This window comes from Caretta caretta, chromosome 7 (assembly GCF_965140235.1).
Source record: "Caretta caretta isolate rCarCar2 chromosome 7, rCarCar1.hap1, whole genome shotgun sequence".
Classification (NCBI taxonomy): domain Eukaryota; kingdom Metazoa; phylum Chordata; order Testudines; family Cheloniidae; genus Caretta; species Caretta caretta.
In genome coordinates, this window is record NC_134212.1 from 91,961,372 (window position 1) to 91,988,561 (window position 27,190).

At 40.7% G+C, this 27,190-nt stretch overlaps 1 protein-coding gene across 2 annotated transcripts; it reads right to left on the reverse strand.

Annotated features, from left to right (window-relative positions):
- Window positions 1-4,490: 4,490 nt before the first annotated feature.
- On the reverse strand, window positions 4,491-26,956 carry LOC125639639 (putative lysosomal acid lipase/cholesteryl ester hydrolase). 2 transcript variants are annotated; one of them, XM_048857184.2, is made up of 10 exons: window positions 26,841-26,956; window positions 23,043-23,154; window positions 20,408-20,528; window positions 17,493-17,691; window positions 15,761-15,870; window positions 15,112-15,248; window positions 12,691-12,837; window positions 10,233-10,304; window positions 8,253-8,324; window positions 4,491-6,507 (listed from the first exon to the last, which is right to left on the reverse strand). In XM_048857184.2, exons 2-10 carry the CDS (start codon window positions 23,151-23,153, stop codon window positions 6,274-6,276), a joined length of 1,203 nt encoding a protein of 400 aa, XP_048713141.2. In that variant the 5' UTR covers window position 23,154; window positions 26,841-26,956; the 3' UTR covers window positions 4,491-6,273. The 2 variants fall into 2 exon arrangements, with proteins under 2 accessions (XP_048713141.2, XP_048713142.2); XM_048857185.2 differs by lacking the exon at window positions 26,841-26,956 and adding an exon at window positions 26,355-26,446.
- Between the last annotated feature and the right edge of the window lie 234 nt (window positions 26,957-27,190).

Below are 27,190 nucleotides of genomic sequence, written 5' to 3' on the forward strand. Positions count from 1 at the left end.
ATACTGTGGAAACTGCAGCAGACTTTATATACACACAGAGAATATGAAACAATACCTCCTCCCACCCCACTGTCCTGCTGGTAATAGCTTATCTAAAGTGATCAACAGGTGGGCCATTTCCAGCACAAATCCAGGTTTTCTCACCCTCCACCCCCCCACACAAATTCACTCTCCTGCTGGTGCTAGCCCATCCAAAGTGGCCCAACTTGATGATCACTTTAGATAAGCTATTACCAGCAGGACAGTGGGGTGGGAGGAGGTATTGTTTCATATTCTCTGTGTGTATATATAGTCTGCTGCAGTTTCCACGGTATACATCTGATGAAGTGAGCTGTGGCTCACGAAAGCTCATGCTCAAATAAATTGGTTAGTCTCTAAGGTGCCACAAGTACTCCTTTTCTTTTTGCGAATACAGACTAACACGGCTGTTCCTCTGAAACCTGTCATATTTCAATGTTACAGATTTAATTAAATCATTTGCTTAACACTAACATCCTGTGAGCGGTGATCAGCCAGTCATGCGGGATGGGTGGGGTGGATCTCACTCAGACACAGGCATCCAGCTTTACTGACAGGCATGCCCAATCATTCATTTTTACGAGAGACAAAAATCACACTTACTTCTACTTTTTGTAAAGCCCTCTGATATGGTCCCTAAAGGTCATCCTGCTCTGTCACAAAAGGAAGGAGATGCTGTTGGGGCTGCAGCGATGTCTTCTTCAGGCTGTCTCGGTAGCCTTGGTTTCTGCTGCCTTAGAGGCTTCTGTAGCTACTGAATTCTAAAGCTGCTGCCCTCTGGAAGATTCTGCTGCCGCTGCTTCTGCAGGTAGCTGCTTTCTGCAATCTTCTCAAGATGCTGTTGCAGTTGTCTCAGCTGCTGTTCTCACTGCTTCTTGAGGCTTCTGATCTTCACAAACCGCCAAAACTCCATGACTAAGCCTGCTGTCAGCCTTACCTCCAGGAACTCCTCACTTAAAGTCAATGTTAAGTTGCTGATCAATTAAGGAACATGCTCGTTTAATTTTGCGAAATGCTCCCTTCTAACGTCGCTTGGCTGCCGCCTGCTTTGTCCACTGCTTGCAGGAAGAGCAGCCCATTGCAGCTAGCTGGTCGGTGGTTGGAACCAGGGTGGACCACCAGCCCCCCATCAGCTCCCCGCTCCCCTAAATTCTCTGTGCAGCAGCGGTCCCTCCCCCCACTGCCATGTGCTGCTCCTGCCCTCTTTGCCTTGGAGCCACTCCCAGAGACTCCTTCTTACTATGGGGGGGGAGGAGGGAAGAGCGGGGCTAATGCCAGGGTGTCTCCCTCTTCCCCCTGATCACCCCATCTCCATAGAGCAGGGGGGACACACAATGGAGGGAGCTTCTAGGCAGAAGCTGTGGTCTCAGCAAGCTGATTTAATTAACAAGGCAGTGTACTGAAGCCTGGGGTCAGCTACTTGAAGGGGAAATGTGCATTTTTTTCACTCACACACAGGGTGTGTTTCTGTCTCTGTCTCCCCTCTCTCCTCTGCTGCCTTGTAGAGTGTGAGAGTTAACCATTGAGGGCTCAGTCAATTGCTAGTTCATTTAGCAGTAAGGCGTTCCCTGGGAAATGTCCCACCCTCTTGACTCCACCACCTCAACCAAGCTTGACAATCATTGTCGCTATGTACCAGTATTAAATTGTTTGTTTAAAACTTATACTGTGTGTGTGTTTGTATATATATAATATAGACTTTTGTCTGGTGAAAAAAATTTCCCTAGAACCTAACCCCCTCATTTATTTTAATTCTTATGGGGAAATTGGATTCGCTTAACGTCACATTTTTCAGGAACATAACTACAACGTTAAGTGAGGAGCTCCTGTACTGGCTGCTCTTGCAAGGTCTGCTCATTAACATAATGTATTAGCCTGGCTCAGCCAATCAGCTTCCTGTACTTATCATATTTCTAGATCATTCCTATTACATCATACCTATAGATAGCTAAGCTCCTCCCTTTGATGCCATCTTGGGTAGAGCTCCTCCCTCTGATCTATTTTTAGATAGCAAAGCTCTTCTCTAGGAATTGTGGGAACTTTCCATACCCTAATCCTGTGTCTTTCACAGAGGATTATTGTGTCCCCTATTTTGAATTTCTAACTTTAAACTATCACTAATTACTGTTTATCTAAAGCCTTAATCTTAAAACTAACTACTGTTTTGTGCAAGTCAGTGTCCTGATACTGTCACCACCTTAATTTTTTCAATAGGGAGAGGTGAAATTTCCACAATATTTAAACTCCTTTTTTTCAGTTTTTCTCTGCCAGTCTCTATCAAGGTGCTGCAAGGTTTTTCAAAACAGCTAAAAGCAAAATCATGTTACAAGACCAGACTAGAATGAAGGTGCAGTGTCAAAAATTACACAGAAAATTTAATGATGTCTTTTCAGCCATCAGGTGCTATTTGAGCTATCTATTGTGGTACACTACAACTGGCTGAAACCCTCTGTGAATGCCCAGTGCACAGACCCTGATCCTACACTGGAACCCTGGGTAACCACCCAATCTCAGCTGAGATACTCACAAGGGTCCTGTATTATAGTCTCCCCCAGTTCCAACACACAACCCCTAAACCATGTTCCTTGGTCAGAAAGCCCAACATGACTGTGGCTTGACGAAGATGGGGATAGTGAGCATGAGTAAATGCTTGATGTGGCATCAGGGAGGGCTCAGCAGGAGAGCATTCCTGTGACTCACACCTGGCTCCAGTCTCAACCCTAAGAGCAGATAACAGCAGGTGCAGACTGATCAGATGGCTTAAAGACTATTTGAAAAAGCTGCAGCAGGATGCAGGGATGCATCCTTTTAAGGGGGGCGGGGGCGGCAAGTGAGGGGATGGGAATAATGTAAGGCAGCAGATGGTACCTAAGGGCATTCAGCCAAGTCCTGGAGGAGCAACAGCCTAGAGGGGCAGGAAGCTGGAGGATTTCAGGACAGTTGAGAGCAGCTGGGGGTGAGTGTACCACATTAGCAGGCTTGTATGCATAGGTGGGCATCGGTGAAGAGGAGGAAGGACTGTGTTGCCCTGGATGAGTGTGTCTAAGCTCGGGGAAAAGGACTGTGATAGACACTGCTAGACTGGGGCTGGTGATAAACATTTTGGCCACAGGCTTCCTGAGGAAAGGTGAAGGTTGAGTAGCTGTGCGCCCCACCAGGCCACAAGTCCAAACTGAGAAGCCACCTCACCAGGTTAGCATATCTCAATTCTATGTGCACCACTGGTGGGATTAGAGGCCTCAAGTGGGGAAGACTGTTTTGGGCACCTCCAGAGACGGGTGGAAGGACTGTGCTATTGTTTCATTCTTGCTGTTAAATTCCTTTAAGTCCCCCATCCCCTTTTGGCCCATTTATCTGTACCCATTCCCTCTAATATTCTTTTATATAAATGGCCTCAGAACCTCTGTATGAGCTATTGGTTTTTTGTCAGGGGCTTCCAGCTCCATGTAAACAAAGGGGGGGTCTATGCCCAATCCAAAGAGAAATAGGTGCAGGCATGTGCTACCTTAGGACATTTATCAGCACCTGTGTCCAGCACGAAGAAGGAGGGGGTGGTACGGAAGTTTTTATATAATTTTAAATACAGCACACTCCAGTAGAATCATTTTCCTGCCTCCACCCAGCATATACGGCATGCTTTTTTCCCATTCCATGTATTCAAGCACATCCTGCTGCCAGCAGATATACCTCCACAGGAACAGAGGCAGTTGTGGAGTTTATAATCCCTAGCCCAGTCCCTGCAAAGAACAGAAACTTTGCAGAGGCTCCTGTGGAACATGGGATGCTGCTTTTGTGCTGCCTCCACTCATGCTGGGACAGCCCAAGGCAGCAACCTAGGGAAAGTTGATAGTTTGTGGACCCAGCTACCCAAATGCTCATTCTCTACTGTACTCACAACATGAACTTGCTGAGTTTAAGATCAAACATGTTCCAAAGGGGGAAACCCTAATGTTCAAATGCAATTTGCAGCTCGTGTTCAGCGTATGGAGACAATAAATGAAATTCATGTTCTCTATCTCAGAGAGTCTTGAGACTAGGCCACTGCATAGCAACATTGTTATTCACTGTATATCAGATTAACAGACAACGGGGTAATGGGATTGTGACTACGAGTGTGAAGAAGGAAGCCTTTTCCCCAGGTCACTGGTGTGAGGAGAAGTCATAACCTACTGTATGGAGGCTTAAAAGCCATGTGTTGGGGTCTCAGTCTGGTTCCTGTGAACACGTTATCAAAACTGGCACCCTTCTTGAAAGTCTCACATGAGAAGCCAGAGACTAAATGAACGATCTATTAGCTCTAGAGAGTGACCCTTTCACGACTGGGGAGAAGTGTGCATGGGCGTTTAGTCTGCTACCTTATCCCTACATTGTATCCGTCCTGGACACCTATGTCAATGAAATATTTTTGACAAACATTATATATGCATATGTAAAACTACATGCAACGTAACAGAAAACACCATTCCAAGCTCTGACAGATCATCCTGATTTATTGAAAAATATTTAAAGCATTTATGATCATGCACTGCGATGACAGCTGTCCAAATCACTTCACTCTCTTTCAGAGACTTCCTTTTTAAAGCAACTGAAAGTAATTTAAAGCAAATGCCAATACCAGGAATATAGAGCATAGGGCTCTGTTAGGAGTCACAACTAGGATATTAAGAGCAATTTTTTAAAAAAAAAATTAAAGTACCAGAACTTATAAATGCAAGGGACTCCCTGGGCCTCGATAAGGAGTAAAAAACTCCAAAATTATGGCTTTTTTCTAGTTTATTTACAAAGAATTCGCCACCAAGAGTTTAACATCTAATATTTTCTATATCAAATAGAGGAGGAAGCCAACGGACAAAGGATGGCTTTGTGGTTAGGATTACAGACTGGGACTCTGGAGACCTTGGGTTTAATGCCTGCTCTGCTCTAGAAATCCTATGATCTCCTAGCTCTTCATTGAAGCCGCTGATTATGGATAGAGTTCAAGTGAAAATGGAGGCACAATATACCTGAATTACAGAATTGTTACCTTTGGCCCCTCCTCTGCCAGTACTACATATTTGAGCCTTTTTTTCTAGTGGTTATTAGTGCAAAAAAATAAATTACATACATCTTCCACCCTTTTCACTGCAACTCATAACAAGTAACTGTTACAGAAAGCATTGTTTTCTTTTAACCTGTTTGCTTCTCCCAGCAATTTGCAAGGTCAAACAATAAGTAATAATTCTCATCAGTACAGTGCATTTTAAACAAAGGGTCTTTGTGTAGTTTTACATCAGTGTAACTCCAGTGAAGTCTGGAATAATGCAATAGTGAATCAGACCCAGAATGTGTGACTCCAACTGGCACTGAAAGCATGCAGTGTCAGCATGGATTCTTCTTGGAGTAATATTAGGAAGAAAGTAAACTGACAGGTTTAGCTGTTAAAATATGGCTAAGTTATGATTAAAGCACAGGAGAAAATAGCTAGGTGTCTTTGGTTCCTGTGCTGCCAGTGTTAAACTGTCACTGTATGAGCAAGAGCACTACTAAAAGGTTTGGAAAGATCTACAGTAGAACCTCAGAGTTATGAACACCAGATTTATGAACTGACCAGTCAACCACACACCTCATTTGGAACCAGAATTACCCAGTCAGGCAGCAGCAGAGACCAAAAAAAAAAAAAAAAAAAAAAAGTACAGTACTGTGTTAAACAAACTACTAAAAAAAATAAAGGGAAAGCAGCATTTTTCTTCTGCATAGTAAAGTTTCAAGCTGTATTGAATCAATGTATAGTTATAAACTTTTGAAATAACAACCATAACGTTTTGTTCAGAGTTACAAACAATGTCCAATCCCAAGGTATTGGTAACTGAGGTTCTACTGTATTTGATTTTCAAACCCATGTTAATATTTTATTCAGGGGCAAGTGCTTATCTTTTGAACTTTCAGGCTGCTGACATGCAAAGTGGGTTAATTTGTCTTTTTAAAACCTATTTTAAATCCATGTAGATTTATTGATATTTCCTCTAGGCAAAGGCACATTATTGTTTTCTGACAGTATTACCACATTGCATGAAGCCAGCAAGATAGGAAAGGGACTGTAAGAATGAAAGAAATAACACTGTTTACATTGAAAATAGATATTAATCCAAACCAGTAGTCATTATTGGCATTTTTAAAGGCATTATAAATAAAGATGTGGTGCTATTGCCATGACAACACCACACATTCCAAGAGAGGCATTTAGCAAGATTTTAACCCCACACTCCCCGGACAGTTTTACAGATATGTGCTCATCTCGTTAATGATTTCTTTATACATGCGATGGGGTGCGTCGAGACCCCAGATGAAATCCAGATGTTCCCATTCAGGAATGTGTTTGTGGTAAACCAGATTAGTGACTTGAGTGAGCAACATGCCAACATCCTTCCAGTCTGCAAGCCAGTCATGTCCACCAGTCCACAGTACAGTTGGCACAGTCATATCTTTTATTTTGTAGAATGGAGGGGTAGACTATGGGAGGGGACGGGGAGAAAAAGATTGCAATCTTTTAAAAATGAAAGCATATATACAAAAAAAACAACTCTGGCTTTAGAAAGAGCCCATCTGCTAAATGGGTTGTCTAGCAGTACTGCAATGTATTAGCAAATGCAAGAGGATAGAAGAAGTCAGAATCCTAGCCCTTCCCTTTCTTTGCTCTGGAGCAGCAGTCAATTCAAGAGAAGCCCTGACTAACTCCATGTTAAAACCTGCTCAGTAGGAAGAATGAGGTTTTTGGACATTGCAAGGTAATGTTGGATGAGTTATGTGTGCAAAGAGTCTACCATGTAAAATTTTAATCCCAAACCGGCTTTTATAGGTCACTATTACACTGAAAGTAAAATTACACCTACCAACGAGCCTGCATGTTTCTAGTCTGTATTGCACTGCTCAAGCTAGGATTACTGCAAGAGATTACAGTCACAGTAAAGCAAAAGAGGGGTAAACTTTTAATGCTATGCACAGAGATCTAGAAAACAATTTGATATCCAAATGAAGCTACAGGGGGGGATTTAAGTAGGCTGAAGTTTGGCCAGGGCAGCATAATTAACCCTATACAACTCTAATGATCTCACAGCACTTCTCACTAATAATCTAAAAACAGTCAGGCCTAAAGATGAGCAAATAAGTGATTTTTCAACTGAAGGGCCACACCAAAAACTCTGGGGAGGGCAGGGGGGATTGGTTTATTTCTAACTACAGATTATTTTTTTCACATTTTCACTAAAGTGAAAGAAGTTTAAAAACAAAATTGTTTCAGACTAAAACACACCCTAAAACTAAAATGCTAAAATGAAATTTTTGTATTTTTTTTGTTTTATCCTTTTTTAAAATATGTAGATATATTTCAAAACGAAAAAAGTCAAAACATTTCAGAATGGCCAAAATGAATGGGTTTGACATTTTCAAAATAAATTCTCTCCTTTTGGCCGAAAATATTTCCAAATTTATGAATACTTTCAGTGCCCCCTAAGTGCATTTTTTTTTTTTTTTTTTGGTGAATATACTATTCACTGAAAAACCTGCACCCAACTCCAGACAAGACCTTGGTTAAGATTTATTTACTGCACCTCTTGCAACAAAGTATCACCCCATGTCATATCTGAAGCACTGACTCTGTACTCGGAGACAACAGTGCCACCTTATGTCTAATAATTTCCTAGCGCCTATATCAGGGGTGGCCAAAGCCAGAGCCACATACAGCTCTTCAGAAGTTAATATGCAGCTCCTTGTACAGGCACCGATTTCAGGGCTGGAGCTATAGGCACCAACTTTCTAATGTGCAGGGAAGTGCTCACTGCTCAACCCCTTCCTGCCCCCTCCCCTGAGCCTACCATGCCCTCGCTCCTCCCACTCCCCCTGCGAGCCTCTTGCACGCCACAAAACAGCTGATTGGGAGGTGTGGGGAGGGAGCAGGAGGTGCTGATCGGCGGGGCTGCTGGTGGGTGGGAGGTGCTTGGAGCAGGGGTGGGAGCCAATGTGGGGGATGCTGACGTATTACTGACGCTCTTTGGCAATGTACATTCGTAAATTCTGGCTCCTTCTCAGCTCAGGTTGGCCACCCCTGCCTGGCCTGTATGTTTGCATCCCAGCTGCAGGTCCCTGCTTAATTTGCAAGGCCTCACTAGATCACAGCCTGACATGGTCTCCGGGCAGTTTTTGAAGTTTTCTTTTTTTGTTTCTCAAGGATTGTAAGACTTCCATTAAAATTTCTTTACCTGGTTATAGTGAGCCAAATTTGCAGCCTTGCTTCCCCAGTCATAAGCTTTGAGTTCCCCAGATTTAACGGCCTAAAACATAAATATTCACACAAAAACATGAAGGTCAGTGTCTGCACTCAGGAATTGTAAAGAAAGAACAAGACGGTTAGTTGGAGAACTGCCTTAATCCTGTGTGATTAAATTCAAAACCAAAGAACACACCACAGGGAGAGGAGGTACTGTTTTACCTATACAATGAGACAAAGATAACTGGAGCAAAGGAAAGCCAAATTGATTATAGCCTTTGTTCTTCTACAATATTCATTCTACTATTCCCACACCCTCTTCCCTCTACCATTCCCATGCCCACTTCTTCTCCACAAGGTGTCTTAGATCTCACATTTTCACCTACAGATTATGGCCAGAAGCAGGAGCAGACACCATGTACTGAAATGGAATAAAGAATTTTATTAAGTAATACACAGGTGGCCACATTTTTAAAAAGGTAAACATCCAATTGTGCTGGATTTAATCCAAACTGGGGGTTGCACATGCATATTGGTCTGTATATTTCAGAAAATCTGGCTCAGTGCCTGCAGGTCACTATTTAAGCAGTAAAGATTTGTTCCTCCAAAGCTGTTGTTTTGGTGCATTTGCATTGCAGCAAAGCAACAATGAATTCATGTCACACAAAGCCATCTTAGCCATTTTGGGAACAAGAAAACTTAGCCAGTTCTGGGAACAAGAATGGATCATAGCACAAAAAAAAAAAAAAAAAAAAAAAATCTAGGCCAACCACTCAGGCGCTTGTCAAAAGCCCTTGTTGGAGTTGGGGGGGTCGGGGGAAGGGGAAGGGAGATGATCTCTGGTAAGCTTTTTGGCATGCATGCTAGGTTCTTTTAATTGTTTTCAGTATGTTTTATCTGTAATGCTCTCACCTTAAGAATAAATATGCTTGCTTAGACAGGGCTGCATGGTAACTTAGAACTGGGGCAATTAATCTGTTCAAAGCCTTCGGAGAGAAAGCAGCACACATGCAGGCCTGTTAAGGCAGTCTGTCTTGCTGTGGAATTCACAGTGTAGCAGCGTTGAAGTACCCCAGTCAGCACGGAAAGAGATGTGGGTCTCTGCCAGAGGTGGACAGTTGAGCAGCCGGGAGCCTAGAAGGGGTGCCCTTACTGGACCATGGAGGACAAATACAGGTGCAGTTGCCCTGAACTCTGACAACCACATCAATGGAGTTTTCCTTTAAAACTTACTTAGTACTGTTTACAGTCCAAAAGTTTTCAGAAACAGCAGTCTAAGAAACATGAATCTTTAAAACCAGCTTTCTGTATGAGTCTCTCCCCACTTCATTCCAGGCCCGATACCTAACCCATGGAAGCTCAAAGTACACTCCCAGACCAACACACACTTTGTGTAGACAACCAGGTTGACTCTAAGATTGTATCTTACTTTCAAGCACCTATGCAGGGACCAGCAGATGCTGATTCCACGAGAAATCTCTTCCCGCAGCATAGGAGTACAGCACCTGCTTTATACCACTGAGATACAGCCACTAAATTAATTGCAAGTATGTGGACTGCAAAGTGTAAAAAAAACCCTACTGTAACTATCCACAATTTGTCCACTGGCCCTGCTACAGTATGTAGCTCATGGTCAGAAACCAAGGTTACTGAAGGAGAATCAAATGTTTGTTATAGCAACTTGATCTCTGATATGGTAGTTTAAAACGCAGGCAGAAATACTGTCTGCTGATCTGAAGCACCTATTATTTTGCACTCATGCAAAAATATATGCTGCATCAAAGGGAAATTTTAAAAAGTTTCCCTTGCAGTGATTAATACCTGCTGTTCTGACTTTCTCCTTAGTAGTCCCAGAGTCTTCTCAAAGTTGTGCTACCATGGGATCATTTTGACATTTTTACCCCTATTTCACTGACAGCAGTATTTTATAAACAAGTTAGGTCAACAGGCACTTTAGATTCAGAAGCTCTACCTGGGTCCAATGGATCATGTTTTGTACAGATGTCCCAGCAGGGCAGTGTGTTGAATACACGTCGACTCGGCTCTGCAACAGCATCATAGTTAATCACAATTTTCATCTATTAATATGCATCAGTTCCATCCTTTATTGCTTTTTGCACAACTGAATAGAGTAAGTTTAAAAGAAATAAGTTCTGATCAGAAAGTTAAGAGTAGACTAGTATACGCAAACTGGATAGGATGCTTAAGTCTTGCCATTAATTGAATAACATTGTCAACTTAGTTTAAAACTAAAGTTTGATCTAAAGCTGATGTTTTATTTTACCTTAAAATTACACTTTAAAAAAAAAAACACCAAGAAACTGAATCTGACTAGGAATGTTTCAATGTTTTGGTCTGAGTTTTTTCCAAAAAACAAAAACCAAAGCATGGCTGTGAAGGAAGAGATGTAAGCCTTCTCCTAACACATTGAAAAAAACAAGGAGAATAGTATTGCTTAAGTTACTAGAAGCAAAAGTGAAACTAACCAATCTAGCTTTGTTTCCCAGCTAAATGAAAAGCAAACTAAATTTATTAAAACTGAAGTGTTTTTTCTAGTCTATGGTGTCCTTAATACAAGGATTTTGTCATAAATATTGACTTTAAACTGGACAGTGATATGCATGAGTAACTTTTATATCAATTTACAAGTTTAAAAATTTTAAATGTTAGCAAAAGCATTCCAAGCTCTTCTAACTTTTAAATGCCTCCCTACACTATACTAGTTTTGACCTGCTGTTCAACCTACTTCTACTAATGTAGACTGTTGCTCCAAATAAGCTTCATTTATGTTCAGTTTAAAAATACTGTCTCCTGAAAGCTGAATCCTCAGAAAGAGTAAAGTATTACCCAAATTTAGAACTATGCAAAATTGTGTGGGGAGTGGGAAATTCTGCACACAAAAATTAGCATTTTCCCTATTTCATATAAATTATGCCATATTCAGATTTTCAATCAAAAAAATTTTTTTAATTGAAGGTGAAATCCTGGACCTATTGAAGTTAATGACAAGACATCAGTTGGGCCACGTTTCAAATTGTGATTTTGCCCAAATAATTCTTTTGTGACAGAAGAAATGATTTTGAAGATTTTCCCCACAATATTTTAGTGCAGTTGCATGGAAAAGCAAAAACTTAACATTGAAGTTAAAGTTTTGTTGGGAATATTTTGCACAATCTCCCCCATATGAGTGTCCCCATTTCATTGCTCTTTCAGGTGGCTTGATCCCACTAGAATGGCCAGTCAGATTCGCACTCACTCTCTCCATGACCAAACCCAAAGCTCCTTATGTCTATTAGAACATAAAAGTGGCCATACTGGGTCAGACCAAAGTTCCATCTAGATATTGTATCCAGTATCCTGTCTTCTGACAGTGGCCAATGCCAGGTGCCCCAGAGGGAATGAACAGAACAGGTAATCATCAAGTGATCCATCCCCTGTTGCCCATTCCCAGCTTCTGGCAAACAGAGGCTAGACACACCATCCCTGCCCATTGTATTCTTACTATTGTGTCCCGACCACTGCCCCCAGCTTACAGTACTACTCCACAAACCAATTCTAAAAAGTGGCATTGTGGGATTCCATGTTTATTGTCTGTCACAGATGTCCAGAGCAATGTAGAGAGATGTTCTGCTATTTAGTGTTTTTTGTTGGGTTTTTAAACAAAAACCCAACTCTGGAAACTCAACCTTGAGACTGGAAATTTCAAGCTGGATTCTTTCCTTCTGAAGTTTTATCACCAGCAACAAAAGGTTCCACAGGCCAAATTATGCCCTCATCAAAACATACATCCCTTCAGTCTTTAAATTGCATCTTCAGCGACACCTCTGCAACATTTCCTCCAATGCATTTGTACAGGTGTAACCGATTAGGACGTGGTAGACAATTTTTACAAAATTGCTTTTCAGACTAGAAATGCACTTAACCAATTTGTCCACAACACACCTGCACTGTCTCCTGTGCTTCAATCTTCGTTTGGAACACAGAACAGCTACAGACTTTTAAACTGTACAAATTGACTCCTAGAAAAACAACTGCATATGTCCACTATGAGATCTGGAAATCTCAGCAGCTCTTGCACATGGATACATCCCAAGCTGTGAAGTCTAAATTTTACTTCTCCCTTCTCTCCATGTTCTATACCATTAATTCTCTTCACCATCTATCCATCTTGCCCATGTTCTTCCCACAAAGTACAAAAAAATTGTTTCATCTTTTCAATCCATTTTTAAATTTAGTTCTATGTATTTTATCAACTGGACTGTGCAGCTGGACTCCTGTCCACAGCAAGAAAAGATACTCATTCAATCTCTCAAGAACTAGAAGGTATTAAACTTCTTTTAAGGTACATATGGAGTATAAACACTCTTAGATCATAGTCTATACTCTTAAAAGTCACAAGGAGATGATTGCTAGGTGTATACAGAACATACCATGTTTAAGTTTTTCTCATCAAAACCACATATAAGAAAGAAGAAATTGCCACAAAGGTCATCCAGTAATCTGTGGGTACAAACATGAGTGGCAAGCCACTTCAGCAATGAACTCTGGGGAAGGAATTGCTTCTTTCCAAACATATCCTGCAAAATAATAAGCAAATACACATAACAGAAGGCTATTTACTTTTACTCATACTTTAGCTTTCTTGGGATAACTACTTCAATTCATAAAAGAGATTAAGAATGTTTCTCATTACACTCCATGTGTGCCTAGATCAGAGGTGAGCAACCTTTCAGAAGTGGTGTGCCGAGTCTTCATTTATTCACTCTAATTTAAGGTTTTGCGTGCCAGTAATACATTTTAACGTTTTTAGAAGGCCTCTTTCTATAAGTCTATAATATATAACTAAACTATTGTTGTATGTAAAGTAAACAAGGTTTTTAAAATATTTAAGAAGCTTCATTTAAAATTAAATTAAAATGCAGAGCTCCCCGGACTGGTGGCCAGGACCCGGGCAGTGTAAGTGCCACTGAAAATCAGCTTGCATGCCGCCTTTGGCACGCGTGCCATAGGTTGCCTACCCCGGCCTAGAGCATTACTCTGTAGCGAAATATATAATTAGTACCTTTGCTATCAAGTTAAGAACAGAATAAATTATTCATGGCTACCCAAAGAAAATCCATGAAAATTCCAATTTTTTAAAAAGTTTTATATTCATTATGTCAGAGAGGGCATGTCAGATTTCTGCTAAAGGTTAAATATTTTAAGCTACATCTGCTTAAATTGGGATGCTTGATATTTGAAGCTTCCTCAATTCAAACGATGTGAATAAAACCAAGCTTGCATTGTGGTGGCAGTTTCCTCTTGCAAGATATTTTTAAAAAGTCCAAGGGTTTGAACATGATCTACAGAGTGCTTTTTACTCACACTGACACAGCACAAAGTCGATGACTTATCCACTAGTTTATGGTTTATTGGGTGGTTCCACAATAGCTCACTGTGCAAGTCACTGTGACTGGGTCAAGTTTCACAGCACCATGTGAACAGGTGCATTTTTCTATCAAATAAAAGCCTCTTAACTGGGGACACTGATCAGCCTATTATTCTAATGAAGCAGCCACCTTCACTATGAGAAGAGGGACAGAGTGAGCTGGCAGGTGTTATTTGGCCTCATCTCTATCTGTCTGAGGGGAGAAGGAGAGCCAGTGGCAGTTACAATACACAAAAATATCTATTCATGTCCTATGGTTAGAAAAGGTGCATTACGCCTAACAGAGATAAGGTGACACTTCCAATATCTAAAACCTCCTCTGCCAGAACTCACATGGCTCCCCCTCCTTCTCCCACCAAAGGATAGCTGGGTGGATGGAGGTGGGCAGTCCAGCCCCTATACACAGCAGCTAGTGAACATCTTCACTGTATCCTCCTTCTGTTTCTTCTCACTCTTTGTTTGGCAACTTGTGTGAAAAATAAGAATTTAGAATTTCAAGTCTGAAAAAGCACCATAGTATTTTTTACCAGCCCAACTCTCCTTAATGGGATCAGCATTTATGCTAATACTCGCCTGCCCAAGAAGCAGGCATTAGACTAAACAGGGTCTCTAGGAGCCATACCAATTTAACGGAGTGGAGCATGTGAGTTTATCAATGGAAAAATCTATATAAAGACTGAAGTACACAGAGGTGATTGCTAAATAAATCTGCAGAAACTGATGACAAATGGAAAATATTCTATATAAAGGAAGAAAGGATATCACATGACCCTACTGACATTGACTAATTTATATATACCAGTCACGGCTTTTTGGAAACACAAGTCCTAGAACCATGTGCAAATGAGTAAATGGAATACTAATGCTTTCAAGTTAAGCCCTGTTTATAAGATACATTTTAAGTTTTAACTTTCCCCTAGCTTCTCCTGTCATGTATTTAAATTTCTCAGCCTGCTGGTTCAATTCTCCCATTTTGAAGGCTTTCAACATCCTTGTGTATGGTACAAAGATAAACAGTGTTTTCAGATAGCATGTGATCCATCATCATCAAAACAAATGTCTGCTTTTACATTATTACTCACTTTTTTTTTTTTTTTTTTAATGTGGAACATGGAGTGCAGTGGGCAGCATCAAATACATTTTGTGGTCACTGGGGCAAATTCTACTCTCAATTACGCAGTTATCAATACAGAAAACCATCACAGAGCAACTCTAGACATATACTGATACAAAGTCAAAATTTGGCTTAGAACTCATGTTGTGCATGTTAATCTTCTGTACAAGTGTGTATATCGCAAGAGAGGCACATTCATATGCATTAAGTCTACACGCAGTTTTATTTATATTCTCTACTAAAACCATTTTAAATGGGAAAGAAATACTCATTTAGGTTTAAAACAAATATCTTGACTAAAATACATACCTTGAGCAGCAGCTCTGGAAGCACTCCAAGTTTTGTCAGAGGGCTAGTGGAGAACTTGATTGTGGCTACAGGTGCCAATGCAAAAAACATTTTTATTTTCTTAGCCAGCTCCGGCATAGTTGAAAATGCGATGAAAGCTGTAAAAAAAAAAATGACTGCTTAAGACAATATTTGACAGAAACTAAATCAGATTTTTAGCTAGGGCATGTTTTCATTACAGAGTATGTTTTAAGTAGTATGTTTTAAGTTCTGAATTTGGAAATTGTGTATGTGTTTAGAGAACAATTTGAATTAGCATCAGTCCTGTATTTCTTTAAATACTGGTTTGATTAATTAAAGGTTGACCTGAGCATCAAATTCTAGCTGGAGTGATGAATCTATGATTTTTCATATACACTTTCACAACTCTTTAGAATATTTGTTTTTACATAAATTGGATGAATAACATAGTCTATTAGCTTAATTTACTGTTTTATACGTTTTCACTTCAAATAAATAGGTGAAAGTTAATTCTCTAGCCTTTTAGTTCTAATGAGGATACAAGACAAACTGTACTAGTAAATCCGTATTTTATTATTATTTAATCAAAAGTGTGCAAATCTCTCTTTTAAAACAATGTATTAAGTTAAATTAAAATGTCTTAACATACCTATAGTGGTACCCTGTGAATGGCCAATGTAATAGATTTTCTCCTGTCCAGTTTTATTCACAATAAAGTTTATAGTGGCAGGAAGGTCGTATTTAGCCATTTCATCAAAACTATAACATAAAGACAAGAAGATGGCTATATAAATAAAGCTATAAAATTTCCATATCAACATACACAGAGTAGAACTATTGAATGGAACTTTAGTACATTGAAGATCAGTCAGATAAGAATGAACAAAAACTTCCAAAGGTTGATTCCAAACAGCCAAACTCTGACCAAGATTCACTTAGGGCTTGATCCTGCACCACACAAGCCAATGGGAATTTTCTCATTGATTTCAATGAAGGCAGGATCAGGCCATTATAGCAAATTTATAGTTCCCCACACTATTAGCATATTAGCACATATATAACCAAGATAAAAAATTGGAGTGGCACAATCTTGTTTAATCTGTTACTGAAGTGGGGTAGTTGACAGAGCATAAGAACAGCCATACTGGGTCAGATCAAAGGTCCATCTAGCCCAGTTTCCTTGTCTTCCGACAGTGGCCGATGCCAGGTGCCCCAGAGGGAATGAACAGAACAGGTAATCAAGTGATCCATCCAGTCACCCATTTCTAGCTTTTGGCAAACAGAGGCTAGGGACACCATCCCTGCCCATCCTGACTAATAGCCATTGATGGACCTACCCTCCATGAACCTATCTAGTTCTTTTTTTAACCTGTTATAGTCTTGGCCTTCACAACATCCTCTGGCAAGGAGTTCCACAGGTTGACTGTGCACTGTGTGAAGAAATACTTCCTTTTGTTTGTTTTAAATCTGCTGCCTATTAATTTCATTTGGTGATCCCTAGTTCTTGTGTTATGAGGAGTAAATAACACTTCCTTATTTACTTTCTCCACACCAGTCATGACTTTTAGACCTCTTTTATATGCCCCCTTAGTTGTCTCTTTCCCAAGTTGAAAAGTCCCAGTTTTATTAATCTCTCCTTATATGCCAGCCATTCCATCCCCTAATCATTTTTTGTTGCCCTTTTCCAATTCCAATATATCTTCTTTGAGATTGGGTGAGAGCAGGGTGAAGTTTTTCAGATGAACAGTTTATTTGCCAAAAAAATGCAGATTTGGCCAAAGAAATTTCAAGGGAAGGGATGGGAGGGAGTCCTGGCTATGGGGTATTCAGGGTGGGGGGTGTCTCAATCTCCTCTCTTGAAGCTGTCTCACTTTGTATAAAAAAGTGCATGAATAGTCATTGGGCCAGACAGAGAGCAGGAGAGAGAACGACTATATCCCCAGTGGTTGAAGGAAAAGACCTGGGTTCCAGTCCCTGCTCCCCAGCAGGAATTCAAACCTGAGTCTCCCACATACAAAAACAATGTCTTGACCACTGGGCTAAGGGGGAAACCCTACTGCCTTGGCTGTGAATTGAAACCTTCGTTTCCTTTTATTTTTTAAAAATGCCTGGAAACAAATCGTTTCATTCAACCCAAAAGGAAATTTTTCCTATTTTTTCAATTCACCAAAAATTCAAAAAGTGTTTCAGTTTGACCCAAACCAACCTCTACTCTCTCGGCTCCAAGAACTTCCAGGAAACCAAAAATTCAGTGATCGGCACAGCGCTAATAGTGGGGGCATGGTATCATGGAGGAAATGAGGGAAGGAAAGGAGTGGTTCCTGTTGACAGCATGTATAACATGTAATAAACAGCACTCCTCAGAAATGAGATCCAGCTACCTGAAAACCCAGAATTCCTCTTGCTTCACTGTATAGTGTTTATGCTTTCTGGACCAAGTGTTCCCCCTGCTGTTTCCCATCCAAACATCATAGCCAGCATCTGCCAGCATAAAGCCCAGGCTGTTGTTGTCCAAATTTGTGATCCAGTTACTACCATCTGCAAGAAAACCATGCTGCAGAAAAACAGCAGGCTTGGGACCTGAAAGATAAAGCATGTTATGTAGTTAAAAATCAAAGCTTCATGTTCTCCTGGCACTGAACTCCTGACACAAATTCTAGTGAGTATTCAATATTTGCTTCATATCTATATTTGAGTGGTTAAGCTATAGGACTGTAAGATGAGCAGCCTTTATGATACTCATGTCTTAAATTCATGCACTGTAATCTTCCACAATAGCAGGTTTTTAAAGAAAAAGTTATTTTATTCTTGTTATGGGTTTAAAAACATTACATTAGGTTCTTAAGCAAAAGCAAGAGCAAAAGACCCTAGTATTTCACACACACCCAAAAGCAGAGAGAAAAGCAGGAACGACAGCAAGAACATAGAGTGCTATTTATAAGAGGTCTGATCCTGAAGGCATGCTAGCTTTTCTTCATTGTCCTTACTCCCATCCTCTTCCCACAAGGCAGTAGAAGGCATTCTTATAGGTGAACTCCAGGGATCAGGCTTTTCAGGCTAAGACAATGACAAACTAAGATGGTGTACCACTGTCTTTAGCATCAGATCCCCTTCCACTTTGTATCAACATTAACATCTGCTGCAGGTTCTCAGAATGCGTAGGAGCATGGGAATGGAAACTGGGAATGGAAGGTGAACTTACTTTAATACCTTCCATTCATGTACTGATGTTGATTTTTAGCACTCATTAACAAACTGAAAGTCATTGCCATTTTTCTTTTTAACTCAACAAAATTTCCCTTACAGTTTTTGCAGCTGTGAAACTGTAGACTGTTGTGGACTTTCACTTCAAAAGATAATGTCATACATAACAGCAATTAATCCCATTCACATTTCTCAGATATTGCAACAGAAACATTATGAAATATGTGCCCTATGAATTCTGTCAGCAGTAAATATACACTGTTTGGGAAAAGATACCAGGTCCATAACAGCTTGAAGTCAACATGAACTTTGAAGTCTTCATTCTTCTTCTAGGGGATCCTACTTGACAAAAGTTGCTCAGTAATCCTTGTTTTTAAAAAATTAAAAGTATTTTACAAAACATGAACTTTGATACTGCTTCCTCCTTCACCTCCTCATCACTCTTTTGAGACAGGAAACTTCACTCTATTTGCTTATGTTACAGATGAAAGATTCAATAAAAAAAATCTACAGAAGCATAATCTATCTTCACTTTGTGGATTTCTCAGGATTTTTTAAGCACGAATATAAAACTAGCCAAATTGACTAGCTTGCCTTGTGCACCAAACTGTCTGCCTCTATGCTCTTTGAGATAGTAGTTAGGGCAAACGTGCTTCAGAGAGATCAAATCAACCATTAAGGACAGACAGATTTTTTTGCCTTTGGTAGAAGAGGGTCTTTTGCCATAGTATTTGTTCACACCTGCAATTATAGGATATTAGCTTTTTCCCCCTTCCATAAGATACATATGTATGCATCACACATCTTCACCTTTTTAAACTCCCTGGGTTCAGACTCTACCCTCAGATATAAGCATACAACTCCCACTGAAATAAATGATAGATGCATGCATGCCTCAGAGGGCAGAATTTACCCCAAGGGACATTAAACATAATTTGATTCTGGCCGAATTCATCCAATGCTATTCAGATCTACAAGCATATTAGTTTCCACAGCATAATAGTATAGCAGATCTAAGACTGTTTCCTGCACATGCTTCTCTTCTTCCACATCCATTTTAGTCTTATTTTCAAAACATTCTATAGCTTAGGCCTTGCCAGTACCTTTGGCCTCATTCCCTCCTATACACACTCCCACTCTCTACACTTATCCCAAGCTTCTCTTCTGAAAACTCCCTTTGTCTCCTCTTTTGATTTCCCCTCTCCTAATTTTGTGCCTTCTTTCACGCCACTCTTTACGGCTTGGACATCCTTCTCCTTAGTATATGCTTGTCATTCTCGTTCCCTGTCAAACACTTCTGAAAGGCAACCACTTCTGGCGAGGCAATAAGCAACAACATCCACTTAGTCTTGGCTTGGGTGCAGTACAGCTTAAAATATCCAATTTCTTTAGAAACAAGATTTTTTTTTATTACTACAATATTTTACGTACTGTAAATAGCTATGTACAATATGGTGCTATAGTAATTATTACTTTGCTTTATAGTTTCTTATAACGACAAGGATGCTAGAATCTAAAATCAAATCAACTTAGTCTAATTCCTATTTCCAGGCAGAAATCAGAAGAGCATTGGGATTTTTGTTTGTGTTTTTTTTGTTTGTTTTTTGTTTTTGTTTTGTTGGGGGAGGGGAAGTGTCTTTCTGGTTTGTTTTTCAACAGAAGAGGAATAGGACCTGCCCCTACCTTTAGTGTTAGTCAAAGTTTTTAAAACCAAAAAAAGTTTAAAAAATGATATTTTCGCAGACAGACAGACTTTAATACATTCTTACTTTAAAAAAAGTTACCATTTCTCTTATCATAAAATGAGTTTTTTCAGTAAACATAAAATTTCAACACACACACACACAAAAAGTGTCTGAGATCCTGCAAAATACAAACCACTTACAAATTCTGAATTTTGGGGGGAAATCCCCCCCCAATAATTTAACCACTCTAACATAGTCTGCACTGTTATTTTCCTTTATAAGTAATTGTAAACCACATAGGTTACCAACATTTTATCCTGGTCAGGTTTATTACAAGAGCTAGCACTCTCTAAATCAAAGTGATCTTTTTCAAGGCTTCCCCTTCTTCAGGCAGAAGTAAATCTTACCCTTCTTCCTCCCATGGCTTTTCTTCCCATGAGGAATTCTGTTAATGCTAAGGATATATCCATCTTCAGTCACCACTTCGTGCTCCTCACTAGGGTAGCCTCTGTAGGTAACAATTTCACTCTGCAAAAAGAAAAACAAAAGCTTTTAATTGAAACTTTTGACATTTTTAATTCATTAATGTCTGTAAAGTGCTTGGAAGTCTTTCCACAGACAACAATATAGAAGTGTGATGTCTCCATTGCTGTGGCTATGTCTGGTAGGTGGTAGAGAGAGACCATCAGGGAAAGGTTTGTTACTAGGTGATGATGTGTTCTCTACCGCACGTGTTTCAGTCACCAACGAGAATTAGGCACCCAACTCCCACTGACTTTCAATAGGAGTTCGGCACTAACAATTCTTGGTGCCTTTGAAATCTCTCTCTTATCTGTCTCAATGTCCAAGCCCTACAGAGAGAGAGCTCCAGATTCTAGTTCGTATCCCAGGCTAAAGCTGGTAGTCTATGTCTCCACTATAGAGAAGACACATAGGTCATCTAGTTTGCCACTAACCAGAGGAGACAAGAGTGCTGGAAAAGGGAGCAGGGGAAAGAAGATTGGAACAACAGGATAAAGAAGGGAAAGACTGAAGTGACAGAGAGAAGGACAGACAGACAATGCTCACTGAAAAGAGCAAACATCTGTCAATGACAGACCAGTGATGTCACCAAAAATTGTGCTATCAGTGGCAGATGAGGGGATGCATCTGTCTTCTAAAGGGCAAGATTTTCAAAACATTTCAAATATTAGAGGTATGATCCTTACTCTTATTTATCACTCATGGAACCCTATCACACTTAAATACATCATCTAAATGACCCACAACACAGAAGGTTTGAAACAAAATGTTGTAGAACAGTGGCTTCAATAAAGTCATTTATATTATGACTTAACCATTGCAGCAAGAACAGGAAAGTTTTGCACACTGTTCAGATACGTGGGTTATGGCTTTTAATGTCCGACACTAATGCTATAAAATAGGACTACTAAACACCATCTCTTCGAAAAACTCACTTCTATTCCATCACTTGCAATTGAGTTAGTTCACAAACCTTTAAAAAAAAAAAAAAAAACTCATTTAGCAGAATCATTTAGAAGATGTGTAAATGCCTAACCAGTACACTGCATGATCCTATTGGCAATAACTCTAGTTACTATTTTTTTTTAAAGTGCTCAGAAATATGCTAGGTGTTGTACGGAAAAGGAAAATTCTCTCTTCCCCAAAGAGTTTATAAGCTAGTTTCAGATGTGATGCAACAAGGGAAGGTAACAAAGAGTGTGGGGAAAATGAGAGGAGGGGCAAAGGTGCCGATAAGATCACAAGTAATTAACAGCAAGTCCTTACCCAAGGACAGAAAGAGGGAAAAGCAACAAGAGTGAAAGCAAAGGGGGAGCAAAGCAATTGTCAGGAAAACCTTACTAGGAAAAAGTGGTTTTAATAAGTACGGTTCCTTCTAGCAGTTTTAACTAGAGTGGAGGTAGGGCCACAGAGTATGATCTGGTAAAAGGTGTAAAAAGTGGGGTAGCAGAATTTACAGATGATACAAAATTACTCAAGATAATCGGCTTTGGACCTAACTACCAAGAGTTACAAGATGATCTCACAAAACTGGGCAACAAAATGGCAGATGAAATTCAATGCTGATAAATGCAAAGTAATGCACATTAGAAAACTTAATCCCAACTATACATACAAAATGATGGGGTCTAAAATTAGCTGTTGTCACTCAAGAAAGATCTTGGAGTCATTGTGGATAGTTCTCTGAAAACAACTGCTCAATGTGCAGCAGCAGTCAAAGATGATAACAATGTTAGGAAACATTAAAAAAGGGACAGATAAGACAACATAACATTATCATAATGCCACTATATAAATCCATGGTATGCCTACACCTTGAATACTGCGTGCAGTTCTGGTCACCCTATCTCACGAAAAAATATTAGAACTGGAAAAGGTACGGAGAAGGGAAACAAAAATTATTATGGGTGGGGAACAGCTTCCATATGAGGAGAGATTTAAAAGGTTGGTACTGTTCATCTTGGAAAAAGAAATGACCAAGGGGGAATATGACAGAAGTCCATAAAATCATGACTGATGTGCAGAAAGTGAGAGTGTTATTTACCCTTTTATATAAGACATGAGACAGCATATAGGCCAGAGATACATATTATTTATATATGTTACTTCCTCTACATCTTTCTCACATGCACACCCATACCCACAATCAATCCACAGCTTTTTTCTATTTGCAAGCAAGGAGGGAGATGGAAACAGAATGTCGCTGACAAGATTCCTGCTTACTGTCAGGCGTGTAAACAGGTTAAGCAATTTAAAGAACTAGGTTAGGCACTTTCCCTCTGTTCTTTATTCCAGACCTACAACAAGAGCATTATTCATTAAAGTTTAAATAGGCAAAACACCCTTCCACAGTTAAAGTAATCAGTTTCAAAAGTCAGCATTTTCCCACAGTAAACATACTACAATATCTAACATAACTAGAGTTATTCACTATATATAGTAACCATATGGTAACAGATGACAATCAACAATTTTTTTTAAATGGTAGCTATTGAATGAATTTTACAATACATAACTTACAATATTCATAGATGTTTCAGGATCCACATTTCTTCTTCTTCTGACAAATGCTTCTGAACTTACAATTCCTTGGATCAAACATGCCACAATTATAAAGAGCCACATCTTCATTCTGTAGAAATACATTTCTTTATTTATTTGTGTAAGAAAATAAGGCTTTGCAAAAACTACACTGTATAACAAAGAAAAAAAGATTTATGCTGCAAAAGAAAAAAAAAGCGAGACCCTGAGGTTAAGTTGTATGGCTTCTTCTACAGAAGAAATAAATTGGCTGGGGGAGGAAAGAGGGAAAGGAGTAATATACAAAGAGTCACAGTCTACTATAATTGAGAAACTTTTCTGCAGCATTATTTGTTTTCATGAAGACTTCCAGTGGATTTAATACAAATAAATCAAATATTCTTCCCTTCCAAAAATCAACATTTTCTCAAATGGTGATGTAGTGGACCAGAAACAAAAACCATTATAACAGCACATCAATATTAAACAAAGAATGGAGAAATCTGGGCCAACTGTATTAAGCTGTGCATGTACTTCCCTGGATTTGCTCTTATAAAATAACTAAGAAAATCACTACAGTTTTCTTGTGCAAACTGCCCACAAAAGTGTAACCATCTCACATTAATAATATTCACAATGCTATTCACCTACAGTTATATCCAGCCCTGACTTACGCAACTCACAGCATCCAATGCTATTAAGCTTAACTTGCCAAAAAAAAAAACAACAAAAAACAAACACTCAAAAACAGGTTTCAGAGTAACAGCTATGTTAGTCTGTATTCACAAAAAGAAAAGGAGTACTTGTGGCACCTTAGAGACTAACCAATTTATTTGAGCACAAGCTTTCGTGAGCTACAGTTCACTTCATCGGATGCATGCATGAAGTGAGCTGTACCTCACGAAACCTTATGGTCAAATAAATTGGTTAGTCTCTAAGGTGCCACAAGTACTCAAAAAACAGACTTTGGGGAGGGGAGGGAGATATGTACTCACGGAATAACAAGGAAACAGCAGCTCCTGCCACTGTTAAAAACCTTTCTTTCCCTTTCCCCTTTACACCTCATAAGCACTTCTCAGAGGAGGTAAAGGACCAAAAGGCTCAGGGGCCACTGATGCGACCAGATATTTTTATTACTAGAAAAAAAAAAAAAAAGGTGGCCGTTAATGGTTTATAAACTTTATTTTTTTCCCCTTCCAACTGTCTCATGTTGTTTTTCCCATGGGCAGCATATAACATATAAAAACCTGTGAGAAGGAGCCCCACGAAAGCTTATGCTCAAATAAATCTGTTAGTCTCTAATGTGCCACAAGTACTCATGTTCTTTTTGCGGATACAGACTAACACGACTGCTACTCTGAAAATAGCCTAAGTGGCTCCCACACCAATAACTTCATTGACAAGAAGGAATCAAGGTGACTGAGGTAATATATTTTATTGGACCAACTTCTGTTGGTGAGAGAAAAGCTTTCGAGCTTCCCAGAATTCTTCTTTTGGTCTGGGAAATTTAGAGTGTCACAGCTAAGTACAACGTGGAACAGACTGTGTAGTATAACTAGTTAACACATTTCATGGGACTGTTCATCTTGAAATCTGTTAACTACTCATGCTAAACAGAACAGCAGTACTTGTGGCACCTTAGACACTAACGAATTTATTTGAGCATAAGCTTTAGTGGATGTCATAAATATAAAGGGAAGAGTAAACCCCTTTGAAATCCCTCCTGGCCAGGGGAAAGCTCCTCTCACCTGTAAAGGGTTAAGAAGCTAAAGGTAACCTTGCTGGCACCTGACCAAAATGACCAATGAGGAGACAAGATACTTTCAAAAGCTGGGAGGAGGGAGAGAAACAAAGGGTCTGTGTGTCTGTCTATATGCTGGTTTCTGCCGGGGATAGACCAGGAATGGAGTCTTAGAACTTTTAGTAAATAATCTAGCTAGGTATGTGTTAGATTATGATTTCTTTAAATGGCTGAGAAAAGAATTGTGCTGAATAGAATAACTATTTCTGTCTGTGTATCTTTTTTGTAACTTAAGGTTTTGCCTAGAGGGGTTCTCTATGTTTTTGAATCTAATTACCCTGTAAGATATCTACCATCCTGATTTTACAGGGGGGATTTCTTTATTTCTATTTACTTCTATTTTTATTAAAAGTCTTCTTGTAAGAAAACTGAATGCTTTTTCATTGTTCTCAGATCCAAGGGTTTGGGTCTGTGGTCACCTATGCAAATTGGTGAGGCTTTTTATCACATTTCCCAGGAAAGGGGGGGGGGGGTGCAAGTGTTGGGAGGATTGTTCATTGTTCTTAAGATCCAAGGGTCTGGGTCTGTAGTCACCTAGGCAAATTGGTGAGGCTTTTTACCAAACCTTGTCCAGGAAGTGGGGTGCAAGGTTTTGGGAAGTATTTTGGGGGGAAAGACGCGTCCAAACAGCTCTTCCCCAGTAACCAGTATTAGTTTGGTGGTGGTAGCGGCCAATCCAAGGACAAAGGGTGGAATATTTTGTACCTTGGGGAAGTTTTTGACCTAAGCTGGTAAAGATAAGCTTAGGAGGTTTTTCATGCAGGTCCCCACATCTGTACCCTAGAGTTCAGAGTGGGGGAGGAACCTTGACAGTGGGCTACAGCCCACTTCATTGGATGCATGCAGTGGAAAATACAGTAGGACGATTTTATATACACAGAGAACATGAAACAATGGGTGTTATCATACACCCAATAATATCGTCCTACTGTATGATAACACCCATTGTTTCATGTTCTCTGTGTATATAAAATCATCCTACTGTATTTTCCACTGCATGCATCTGATGAAGTGGCCTGTAGCCCATGAAAGCTTATGCTCAAATAAATTTGTTAGTCTCTAAAGTGCCACAAGTGCTCCTGTTCTTTTTGCAAATAGAGACTAACACAGCTGCTACTCTGAAACCGGTCACGCTAAACAGTTTGTTCCCTTTAGCTGACACGCTCTTCCCAGAGCTGAAGAAGAGCTCTGTGTAAACTCAAAAGCTTTTCTCTCTCACCAACAGAAGCTGGTGCAATAAAATTACCTACCTTGTCTTTCTAATCTCCTAGGACCAACACAGCTACAGCAATACGACATACAAGAATCAAGACAGAATTCACTGCAACACCTTCAAGAGTCAGAGATTTAGCAATATTCATGGCATCTCTAAAGCAGGGGTTGTCAAACTGGGGGTCGGGACCCCTCGGGGTCACAAGGTTATTACATGGGGGTCGCGTGCTGTCAGCCTCCACCCCAAACCCCGCTGTGCATCCAGCTCCCTCATCTATAAAATGGGGATAAATACCTACAAGAAGGGGGGCCCATTTAAGTACTTTCGAGAGGAGGGGGAAGCCACACAACTGTGACCCCAAGAGGAGGCAGGCTGTCCGCTATCAGCATTAATTTATTATTCGCCCTGGGGTAGCACTTGAGGTCGAGGATCAGACATAGTTCAGGCCCCCAGCGTGCTAGGTGCGGTACAAACATCTAAACAACAATCCTACGACACAGCACAGAGAAACAGGAAGCCGCCTCGAGCGCCCCGGCCCTCGGGAAGCGAGGGCACAACTAGAGCTAGGCATTAAAAGAACGGCAGGGGCCAGCGCTGGTTCCCCCGGGGGAGTCAGCTCCAGGCCTCACGGCGCCCTACGAACACGGATCCCGGCGCCCTGCCACCCGCCAAGTCTCTTGCCAGCGTCACCGCCCGCCCCGCTCCGCTCCGCTCCGTGCGGCCGCCGCCGCGGCAGATGTGCAGGGAGGGCGCGCGGGTGGAGCCAGGCTGCGGCCGCACTGACCTGAGCGGAGGCTGCCGCGGAGCGCGCCGGCCGGGCTGCCGGGGACTCGCAAGGGGCCGCGCGGCTGCTGCTGGCGGCGGGGCTGCTGCGCGCGACAGACGGGACGGGGGGAAGCTTCGCTAGCACCGCCCAACCCTGCCGGCCTCCTCACACCACGCCGCGGCGCCAATCAGCGGCTTCGGGAGCAGGGGTCGCCCCGCCTGCCTCCCTCTCTCCCCGCCCCGTCCAGCTCGGCCTTGGGCCTGGGGGGCGGAGGCCGGTTGGGCTGAGAGCTGGAGTGGAGGCTGCTGCAGGGACAGGGGTAGTAACAACAGCCGTGCTCCCGCCACACCTGCCAAACTAATTCCATC